The 12,138-nt window shown below is 45.9% G+C and overlaps 1 protein-coding gene across 3 annotated transcripts in view; it reads left to right on the forward strand.

Annotated features, from left to right (window-relative positions):
• babo (TGF-beta receptor type-1 babo) overlaps positions 1-12,138 on the forward strand; it is a 136,842-nt gene that overhangs the window by 96,871 nt on the left and 27,833 nt on the right. For all 3 annotated transcript variants that reach the window (XM_037426564.2, XM_037426565.2, XM_037426568.2), the window contains one exon: positions 11,562-11,729. In XM_037426564.2, the coding sequence (XP_037282461.1) occupies positions 11,562-11,729 (168 nt within the window). The remainder of the gene's footprint in view (positions 1-11,561; positions 11,730-12,138) is intronic.

Genomic DNA, 12,138 nt, shown 5'->3' on the forward strand with positions numbered 1-12,138 from the left:
GCAAATTCTGTCGTCTTCTCTAGAAAATTGTGTGCATGCAGTTTGGCTTTGAAGTTTTGTATTTGTAGGAAGCGACAGTCGGTTGGCGTGGAAAGTTTCGTGACCTTCACTCGCTGTGTGCTTGTCAGCTGCAATGTCTGGAAACACTCGTACCATTCGTGAACCCAGCTGTGAGACATAATTGACAAAAGACTGGGTATGTGCCACACACAGATAGAAAGAAAAACCACAGGGCACGTGGCAGCGGGCGAAGGGGGGAAGGAATTGAGCCGAGGTGGCCAAGGGGGGTCGGCATAATAATAATAATAATAATAATAATAATAATAATAATAATAATAATAATAATAAAATGAAAGAGATCCAACGGGCAAGAAGGCGCCAGGTTTCGCTTAGCGGGACTGCAGCGGATGAATGTAGGGAGTGCGCTTATTATGCGGAGAAAAGAAAAATCTAAATTTTGACGACTGAAGCTGGGAGTGCGTTTATTATGTACGTGCATTCATTACAAGAATAAATATGCTATTTAAATTTAGCTAAAAATCTTGGCGACAAAATTTTGATCAGTATTCCTAAGAACGCCAAATGGTCGAAATTTCTGGAGACTTCCATTATGGCGTCTCTCATAAGCATATCGTGGTCTTGGGACGTTAAACGCCACATATTATTATTATTGCTGTTCACGAGAACATGTTGCTAAAAGGGATATTTTTTCTGCAGAGGACCATTCACATGTAAATCAGTCATGTTGCTACTTAACAGCTTGTTAAGTTCAAGACCCTCTTTTGGGGGGGGGGGGGGAAATGGAGGGGGGCTGTATAAACGTTTTGTCACTTGAGCTCCTAGCTCACTTGGTGTCCTAAGGGTGCATTCATTAATCAGAAGCTCCAAGCTAATTATGTTTGACAGTTGGCTAGAAGGGGACAGAGGCGTGAAACGGCAGAAAGCCAGAGGGGCCATGAACTATCAAAGCAATTTTAACACAAAAGTGTTTCATGCCAGGGTCTACCACGACTCCACTTTCGTCATGGATGTGACATTGTAAAATATGTACTAACAAATTGCAAAAGAATCACAGTATAACCACAAACTGAATGATGATGAGTGGGGCAAAACGTTCGTCCGTCCAACTGTGGGTCGATCTGTCTATCTGTGCGTCTGTCTGTCTATATGTCCGTCCGTCTAGTGAACACTCTAAGTACCACCATCTTGCATCTTCCCATAATATATTGATTATATACAAGTACCGACATGTAGCGGACATTCCAAGAACTCTCCTGTGGCACATACCTGAGAGAGGTGGTTACTACAGAGGACGATTGGGTGACGCCTCAAAGAGCTTCGCCCGTAAAAAGAAAGTTTTGCACTGAGTGTTGAGCCTACGACCTCTTGCTCAACAGTGCACGGTGCAAAAATGCTAAACTACGGAGAATTCATTGTCGATTTTGTTAACAGCGAGTCATTTATATACATCATATACCTTGTCACCAGTAGCTAGATTGTGCAAAGGCGTGCATTGGTCGTGTTCTTCAGGTCGTCATCTCGTGTGTTGTAATGCGCGCGCGCCTCCTTGAGGCATTGTTTGTACACACTTATCTCGAGATTCGGGCACTTTGTACCTCTTACGCTTTTACCACAAGTTTGCTTTTAAGTTACAGTGGATAAAGAAAGTACGGAAGTCACAACACTTGCTGGCCCGGCCGTGTTTACGAAAGGAGCGAGCTGCTCACACACGAAGTATGAATTGTGGCAATTTGCGCCCGTCCTGTATATACTTGTGCATTTGTCACAGGTGAAACAGCTGCGCCGTTTGCACCATTGTGCGCCAAGCTCGCTTACTTGCACCATCCTGCATCGAAGCACCCCTGTTGCGCTAAACTCGCCTATCAGCGTCATACTGCACCGCAGCACCAAAATTCACGAAAGCCATCAAGCGCTGTGTTTGGGAACGTAGCTGAAACATCGTCTTTTTGGTTTGACGTAAACTGTTATAGTTTCGGTTTCGTAATGGCTGTGATCGCTCCAAGAGCAACTGTGCACTTTGGTCCTAAGGACATGGTTGCAATCGCTATGCGCGCGCGATCACGGCAGGCATCAGTGTGAATTACTTGGGAACCCTTCTACGTGCTGCACTTTTAATGCGAAGAGACGGTGAGAACAGCATCTGTGCCCATTTTGTTGAGTTACGCGATGTTGAATTTTAAAAAGTTGGCTGTCAGCCTTGGAATTTGTTGCAATCGAATTCGTTGCTTCGTCATTCCTGTGAAAATTTCTTTATAACATGATGGCTGCATTCGGAAATGAAATCAAGTATGGCAGTAATGGCGCTCAAAAGATGGGGAGCGGTGTCTGTTTCCCGGGACTGCCTAGCAAAGGCGGGTGCAACGTGCACATGACTGCTCATCGAGCATATATGCGTACTCTCGTTCATTTGGCCACTGTGGTTCGCGCTTATCGACTCTGTGGTTGACGCTCACGCGTTCAGGTAAAAAGCAAAAAAATAGACATGGGCGGCTATACATAACCAAAAGAGTCTCAGTTGCACTGTAGAACAATGAATGCGATAGCAACAAATTGTAAGGTTATACCAAGTGAGACTGTCAGCTAACTGATTTGGATAAGATCTCGCGTAACTGTACAAAATGCTGGTGTATGAGAATACGACCACTTCAAGGAAAGCAACACTTTTTGCACATTCTCTTCGCGATGAGAGTGCAGCACGTAGAAGTGTATGCGAGTCGCCCGCTGATGTTTGCAGAGCTAGTGTGTGCACCAGCGATCGCGACTACGCTCTTAGAAGCAAAATGCATAGTTGTTGCTCGAGCGACACCTGCGTTCCCCTCGCCCCCTCGCTCAGTATTTTTTTAAGGCTTTTCCAAGATGGGCAGAGTGCTTCCTCTCTGCTTCAGCTACAGCCCTCTCGGGCGGGGGTATTGGATGCTATCGCACGCGCCCTCCGAGCGGTGCAAATGAGCCGGATCGTTTGACCTCTGCTTCAGCCGCGTTCGTTTCCCCTGCTTGCGCCTTTATACGCGCAGATAGAATGTACAATACGCGTGAGTATTTTATCAATTAGGACTTTATACCGGCCGTGACGACAGTGACAAAAAGCCGTCGGAAGTGCCTATATAATTCCTGTTGCAATAATGAGGCTATTGTACAATTTATCTGAGTGTTTAAAAAATTGAACAAATCTAGCTTCACAAGTGCTTTGAACGGGGCTAAATCTGTTCTAAACTTGCTCTAAAAGGCCTGGCTTATCCAAGCGTGCCCCAAAACGTCTTTCTAGCTGCTCCAAGCCTGCTACGAAAAGTACTTTTGCCTGTTCCCAGGGCTGCTCCAAACCTATGTACCCTGTTCCGCCCCTGGTTTGTTTCATGCGTCTTTTTTTCTGCTTGAGCACCGCACTTTAAAGGGGTCATGACACCCAATTTTTGACCGTAATCTGTGTTGTCTGTGTTGATCCTTGTACATCTACAGACAAGCTGACGAGCTTGTATCGCATTTGGTCATGCCGTTAATTTATAACTGACTGTTTTTATAAACGAGAGAGTGGCCTGAGAGTTTAGCAACACTGGCGTGCTCTCTAACCATGACGTAACGAACTGCTTACCGGGCGCGCCACTGCATGGTCTGCATTTCGGAGGACAATCGTGTTCCATGGTCAGCTGCACTTGCAACCGAGCTTTTTCTGCGTTGTTCAACTTGCTACTGTAAATGACTTGCAGCGGTTGTTAAAATGCCACCGGATCACCCATGTAGCGCTGGTAATTGCAGCAAACAATTTTTGTCAATCTGTCTAATGTCAAAAAGCATCGTTTGAATGTGCAATGCGTATGTCGTTGGGCATTACGGATAAATATTTACCGAAAGTCCTTGCAGGCAGTGCTATGGTTAAGCGTGACACTTGCTATTTCTTTACCAGAACCAAATGCAATAGACGGAGTTTAAGCAAAGACTCAGCCAAAATGTATGTCGTAACTCAGCGCATCACTGACATGCAGTTCACATTGGCTAATATTTACATATGCCGTATGCAACAACCGATGGAAAAACAATGGTCTTAGTGTGCGGAATTGTTACGACCACTCATTCATCTTGTTTATCGCCAAAAGTCGTGCATGCACGTATGCTAGCAAACGAAAATCTGCATGCTTTACTGGTTCTACTGCGGAAAGTAACACTTGCTCGTGAATGCAGCATCGACAGATCGTCGTATCTCAAGCTTGCTTGTCAACCTGGCATGCTTGAAATAAAGCTACTTATTAATGCAGCAAGCCATCTGCAACGTCTGCCACAACACCAAGGTCGTTGACATTTGGATTCGCCCCGTCTTCGACGCTTTCTTCGTCGCTTGACCTGAGGGCAATGGGGTCGAAGACAAAATGCCCAGCGTACACGACGTCACCTCTTTTGCTGTTCGATGAACCACTGCCCCAGTCGTTAGGTGATGATGGTGCCGACGACATGGCGATGTTGCCAGTAACACACCACAACACTTGCAACACTGACACGGGCGGACCTCGTGGCAAGCAACACTCGCAACACTGTGACACTGACCGCGTGTGGTAGGGACTGTTAGGTAGCAGACGATGGCACTGCGCCTTACGGCTTGTGACGTCACGCACAACATGGCAAAATTGTGGTCGGTGACGGTGGGCAGAGTTAGCGCGAAGTTTACAACTGATGACTTCTATGGCTTATATTAGACTTAAATGATCTTATGCAGTCCAGTTTTCACATGTGTGCAAGCATATTTGGCCCTCCAGCTTCGTTTTTCACTGAAAACCGTCAATTGTTTGGTGACCATGGCACGACCCCTTTAAGTGCTTAGCTGTGACAGTTGTTGGTACGTTCTTGTCCTGTGTATGCTAATTTTGTGCGGGCTTTCTGCTTGCTGTTCCTTGTGTGACATTACAATTCGTTTCTGTAGCATTCCAGTTTCGTGTTGTACCGACACTTAGAGTGATCAGCCACGTTTTTTTTAAACTTCTTTGTGACTTGTGAAAAGTCTACTCCGATTTAACACAACAATTATTAACAAAGTGGCAAAGTTTTTGCCCCCTATAGAGGTGGCATCCTGCCTTTTAACAGGAGAGACAAAATGCTGCTACGCTTCACTGCGCACGGGAGTGCAAAGGCAGTCATCAATGCCCAGCACCCTCTAGACAAGCTCTAGAAGGTGTTGCACAGCCACGACAGTGAATTTTTGGAGATTCATGCCTGTTTAGCACAGCCCAGATATTATTATGGCGGTGCTCAGGGAATCCTATGAAAAAGTCTGTACACTGGCAAAAAGAGAAAAGATCAAAAAAAAAAAAGAGACGTTGAACCCGGCTGTAGCGTCTTCGTGCGTTACGGTGGTGGGGAGTGTCTTGTCCATACCTTTCGAGCTCATAGGGCATGCCTTTAGCAAACCTATCTCCACACCATTCAAGGAACACTATCCATGTTTTCTCGTTCATGCACACCAGGACCCTGCTCTGCCGGAAGCACCTTTGCCACCATTCAAAACAAGTGTCAACGCCTCCTCGGTGGCCTAAGGGCAGGATTACCATGGCAGCGCCAAAACACTGCACGACTTTATGTTGCCCTAGAATGCCATTCACACTTCCTGTTGTAGCACCCTCTCACGTAGGACTGTACTGGTACGAGCCACTTATGAGCGCTGTCCAAGCTCCTTTGGACAAGCATCCCACCATTCTTAGCACAGTGGCCCCCTCCTACTCATCAGACGTCATCACTGGTTTCGCATGTGGATTTGCTGACAGTGCCACAGATTATCATTGTGCAACTCCATGTAAAGGTCGAGGCTTTGCCAGCTTTGTGTGCAAGGAATGATGTGTTGGCCAACATTGTTAGATTAGGTCAGTTGGGGAAAAGCGCGCACCCGCCATGCCACGGAAACGGCCTCAGCCCCTATCACGCGAAGCTGCGGCGCAGCGGTTGCGTTAGGATCGGTTCTCCGAGGGTCGTCTGCTACTGCTCCGCGTTGAACGGCGCAAGGAAGTCATATCTGAATCAACGCGAAGCCGTTAAGGCAACTTAAAAAAAATATTTAACACTGTTGACTAGTAAAAAGTTCTGCAGCAGTTCCGATACCGTTCTACTCATATCTAAGCAATATTCTCCTGCTTATGTTAATTTTGAATTTTTTTACAACCCGATATTTGGCTATGAAGAGCCAAATTGGAGTAGATTTCGTGGCTTTTAGTTGGGGTTGCGATCATGTGGAGACCTTTTGTTGCGCTTTTATATGTTGTTATTTGTTTGTCAATTAATTATATCAATTTAAAATAATAATGATAACCAACAATTATCCATTTTCGTGTTCATTATTTCGGGGGCTCCTTTTCTGGCTAATCGCTTGTGGCAGAGGATATAACCCTTTTCATTTTGGTCGAATCAGATTCACCGCCGCCGTCCATCAAAGCCGCATGTGATTAGGTATTGGGCTTTACATGATGATACCTTGCTTTACATCACAAACGGCTACTTATAAAGCCGGTCGTGCTTTATATACACCAATGAACTCATAACAAGCTTGCATAACTTTACCTCCGCATTTACATGAGAGTTTCCTCACGGAGGGAGTTACCTTGAATTAAAATAAGACGTTCTTTACCGCTGCAAAAACAGGCTTGTAGTGGTGAAGAAGGAGGCACAAACAAACATGTACAAATATAATGCATAGCCAGTACAGTTTTATCCACTGCTTGCAAACTTTATTTACATGCAGCACCCTTTAAAGTGCCATGGCAGCATTTGTTTACCAATGGCGTCAGTTCCCCTTCACTCTACATCAGCTTCACCTTCTTTCGAACAGATGAAACGCAGCCACCAGCAGTGAACTGTTTGCAAGCGTCTTCTGCTGCAAAATGCATGCGCAACACTATGTACGTCTGCAGAAGTTCAGCAGTCAGAGTGTCTTTGTGTGTACAGCATCCAACTCCTTGCACAACACAGCACTTGAGCGAGCCCAGGATGTCCCAAAAGGTGTCCATGCAGAGGCTGTTTTCTTGCAGCAGAGAAGAGATCTTGCTTTTAACGGCTCTAAACATGTTGAAAAGCGCCAATGATGGATATTTAAGGCGCCCCTCTTTGAATTCTCTCTCCAGTGTCAGAAATGCTTCTGGGCACTGCGTATGCGATGACTGGATTTCAGTGATGCAGGCTGCACACTTTTCATGCTTCAAGAAAGAGTGCACAAGATATCCACACAAGTAGTACACAACGCAATCTTGTGCAGTCGGTGTGCTGTCTGAATGGTCTGGCGCAGTGCACTTTTTGCCCGAAGCAGCCTCCGGAGAATTGCAGATCTCCAACAGCTTCGACTTGATCTCATCTTGCAGCCGTTCATGTGTTGCCTGCCGTTCTTTCTTTCCTGCCTTCATCGTTTCTTGGACAGCAGCAAGCACGAGAGTTGGCTCTGGCACAACATTACCAACGATGCAAGTCTTGATAGGGGTGTACAGACTTAAAAGTCTGTATATGTGTGAAAAGCTCACAATTGTCGGGTGGTCTTCATCCCTTCTGAAGGTTCTGGTGACTCCGAAGAATCTCTGAAAGACATTGAAAAGATGGTATGACGTCTGTTTCAGAGGTACAGTCCCGAACATAGGTCGTCCTCTCCTTTGGTAGAGCGAATCTCTGGATTCTCTGCCTGTCTTGCTTTCGGAGGTTTCCTTTTCGGTGTCGTCTTCGGTTTTGACAAGTCAACCGGGATATTAGGGAAAATCCGGGGAACCGCCCCTGGCCTAATTGCCCACCTTCCACGCGGAATCTGAACTGCGCTGCCGCAGATGACGTGCTTGTAACATGTGACGAGGTCCTGAGGTTCAAAATGTACATCGCAAATGTAGGTCTTCGTCGTCACCTTGAAATTTTTTCGAGGAATGGCAGCAGCCCAAGCCTTCAGCACTTCAGGGTCGTTCGGCGGTTTGAAGAAATGACGCGGAACGGCAGACTTCTCTTGCGAGCCTTATCCACTTCGACAGCCGGCGCGCTGCAGGTCGGCATGGCAATGATGTGTTAGCCTCGGCCCACAAGACAATGGCACATGATGAACGCGTAAGACACCACACTGCCGCACGAGAGACGAATGCACAGTAAACACCGCGACTCAACGCGACGCGGGCAGCCGGTCGCCCTCCGCCGTTCTCAACGCGACACCAGCGCTGCTCCTCGGCTGGGATACGAAATGTGGCCGCCTCCGGCGCGGTGTTTTCCAACTGACCTAATCTAAAAGCGTTGGTGTTGGCTGCAGCCACCTGAATATCTTGAGACCAGCTCATCCGAGAACTGCGGAGAGTTACGATGTGCTTTCATTGACCTGTCAACCCAATTGAGCTTCTCGGTGTCTGAACACTCCAAATTTCTGTCTGCCCCCCGCCCTCTTCATTGCTGGTTGTCTGTGAGCTTGCGAAGTTTCACAGGTATGAAGGCATTAGGCAGTTAGGCAGCAGTGCTGAGTGGATTGGAGTGCAGCTGTGATTTCAGCTTTTGGCCAGGTTCTTTATGCCACCAGCGAATTCAAGCAGACTACTGCCAAGGGCACAACTTCAGAGGGGCAGCCACCTGGAGCTGTGACTGAGCACTGCAGCTCATCGGCACACAGCTGCAACCTGGTAAAACAGAAAGAACAGCTGCGCCATTTGCGCCATTGTGTGCCAAACTTGCTTACGGGCGCCATCTTGCCCCGAACCACTCTTGGTGCGCCAAACTCGTCATTCAGCACCGTGTTGTGCCTCAACACCAGAATTTGCAAGTGCGGAAAGCCATCATGCACCATGCCCAAAAACATGCCTGAAACGTCTTTTTTGTTGCATCGAAACAGTTATAGTTTCGGTTTCACTAAGCCTGTGATCGCTACAGGAGCAGCTGTGTACTTTGATCCTTAGGGCGTGGTGATCGCGCTATATGTGCACGATCACGGCAGGCATCAGCACAAATGGCTCGTTACAGTTCTGCGCACTGCACTCTCAATGCAAAGACACTGCTGTGAGGAGAGAATCTCTCTTTGGCACGGCTGTATTTTTTTACACCAGCATTTTATAGAGTTAAGCGATATCTGATCTAAAAGAGTTGACTGTCAGCCTTACATTGTGTTGCTGTCGCATTCATTGCTTAGCTATTCTAGGAAACTGTTTTTTTTTTAGAAAAGAAAAAAAGCGATGGCAGTAATGGTGCTATAAAGAAGGGGGGTGTCTGGTTTTCAGAACAGTCTAGTCTTTCGTGTCCTTCTTGTGTCTCTGTCGTAGTTTTCTTCTCGCACTGTGACTATCGTCATCGTTAGTCTAGTGGAGTCTGGTGCACATAATGGCTCAGTGAGTGCATGCACGTATTCTCGTTCATTTGGCCACTTAGCCTCGTGCTTATCTCGACTTGGTGGGTGATGGTCGCTCGTTCAGGCAAAGAAAAAAAAATATGGTGGCTGTACATAACTAAGCCACTGTTGCGCTACAGCGGTGAAACAATGAATGTGATAGCAGCAAATTGTAATGTTATACTAAATGAGGCGGGCAGCTAACTCATTTGCATCAGTTCTCACGTAACTGTACAAAACGCTAGTGAATGAAAATATGGCCACGTCAAGGAGAGCCACACTTTTCGCACAGCCTCTTCGCGATGAGAGTGCAGGACGTAAAAGCGTAGGCGAGCGGTTGATGGCTGCTGAGATAGCATGGGTGCCAGGGATCGCAACCACGCCCTCAGAAGCAAAGTTCATAATAGCTGGTCGAGTGAAAGATGCCCCCCCCCCCCCTCTCTCGCTAGTTTTAGTGCCCTTATAAAATGAGTGGAGTGCTTCCTGTCTGCTTCGACAACTTTGAGCTGTCCGAAAGCCTGCGCTGCGGCGGTATAGGGTAGGTCTAACTGTCCTTACCTCTGAATTTTTAAAGTTCTTTGTACCGTATTGTACTGTGCCATGTTCATCTCCCTTGCTCGCACGCTTCTACTGGCGGATAGAACGTACAATGTACAAGGGTATGTTATCAATCGGTAATTTATACAGGACATGACAGCAACGGCAAAACCTGCTGGGAGTGTCCATATACGAATTTATATTGCAGCAATGAGGGTATCGCACAATTTATCTCAGTGTTTGAAAAGTGCAGCATTGTTGCTTTACAAGTGATTTGAACGGTGCTGAATCTGCTCGGAATGTTCTTACTGCTCTAAACTTGTTCGAAAAGGCCTTTCTGGCTGCTCCAAGCCTGCTCTAAAACATCAGCCTGCTACAAAAAGCACTTCTGCCTGCTTCCAGGAGTGCTTACAAAACCATGTACCCTGTTTCAACCCTGGTAAAAGCACCGTAGCCTGGCTGTGCTGAGACTCTGTGTCGATATCTAGTGCCAGGATGTGGCAGCCGATGGCTGGGAGCATTCTCTACCCACATTTGTTAGAAAAGCTTCTTCCATGTTTGTTATTGACACTGGCATGTGTCGTTCTATATGCTCTAACAACACAACCATACCAGTGTTTCGAACCAATTTTAGAAAATACTCTACTTTACTCTACACAATTTGTTTTTTCACCATACAATTTACTCTCTGCCTAAAAGTAGTGCAATGTAAAAATTAAATATTCAGAGACCACACTTCACTGTACCACATGCAGACATGATGTGGTATTGTAGTGTTTAGCTACTTTGAAAATTAGTTTGAAAAAGTTAGTAGAGAGAACGAACATGAAAGACATAAGAATGGAAAGAGAGAGCTCCGGTATTCGTATGGGAAGACCCACAGTTAATAAAAAGAACAAAGGGCACTCGGATGCTCTATGGATGGCAGTGTGAGTGATATGGTGACAAAAAGTGCAGAGAAAACATGGGAGTGGTGGTAAATGTGTGTTGCATAGCAGTGCTGTGAGTAACGACCGAAAGGGAAAGACAATAATTTAAAGGGATACACCTTGCCATTTGAAGCGAAGCTGGGCTGCCTTAGTACGCATAGTTATAAAAAGAGATATAGTGAAGAAGAGAAATGCACATAGGAGGTGAAGGTAAGGAAACGATGGAGCATGTTGAATTGAATGTGATGACATAACCTGGGTCCGTGCCAGGGCGCTAGCCTAAATAAACCCTTGGGTTTTAGAGGGGAATTGGTGGCAGAAAGGTAGGGAGATTACAAAAAAGAAAAAAACAAGGAAAAGCAAATAAACAATTGCGATAAGCCTCATGAAATTAGGCTGTGAATTTAAGGATTTTTTTGTTGGATGAGGACCTTAATTTATTTAGAAAAGATTTTGCCATAAAAAAGATAATAATAATGAAGATTGTGAGCTTGGTGAAGCACAAGTTACCATCTCGTCAAAAAGAGGCCCGAACGCTTTTTCATCCACCTATTCACCGTCGTAAAAAAACTCGCATGATTCCTTGCGCACTCACCTACAGTAACACGAAGGCAAAAATCTTGTTTTTTTTGTTGTTGTCTTCATCGACTGACTTGATCACTCTGCCCTCGAAAGATTGGTGTATTATATGTAATACTGTATTACCAGATATTGATCATTTTAATTCATGATCAAGGTTACAGGTGTACATATGTAACTTTGGCCTCTTCCAGATAATGGAACATGGACACAGTTGTGGCTCATCACAGACTACCATGAAAATGGCTCACTCTTTGACTACTTGATGAGGATACCAGTGGATATAGCAACAATGTGCAAAATGGCTTATTCCATTGCCAATGGTCTGGCACATTTGCATATGGAGATCCTTGGCACTCAAGGTAGGTCACCTGAAATTCTCTCAATTCAAAGGTAGGCTTCAACAGACATCGTGAAATATTCTGGTCAATGCATCGTAATAACGCAATGCCTGTACCTTGAGCCATGAACACACCTCGCCTGTTTTCTTTTTTGGTTCAGTGCTTTTGTTATGTTTCTTTTCAAGCATACACCCAGCCTTAGCAGCTGCTTCTGATGAGCTGCCTGCATCATCCCATGTGATTCCGTGGTGAGCGCTCCCCCATTGCACCTGTTCCCAGCATGCGGTAGTAGGTGTGGCCTCCACAATACGCCTGTTCTATTTTCCTGTGCTGCCCTCTAGCGTTTTGGTAGGGGCCAGGAGAACTGGCATTGCTAGAACCATAGAGTTTCCTATAAATACACTAAAGGGAACTCTCGTGCTGGTGTCTA

This window comes from Rhipicephalus microplus, chromosome X, assembly GCF_043290135.1.
Source record: "Rhipicephalus microplus isolate Deutch F79 chromosome X, USDA_Rmic, whole genome shotgun sequence".
Lineage (NCBI taxonomy): Eukaryota > Metazoa > Arthropoda > Arachnida > Ixodida > Ixodidae > Rhipicephalus > Rhipicephalus microplus.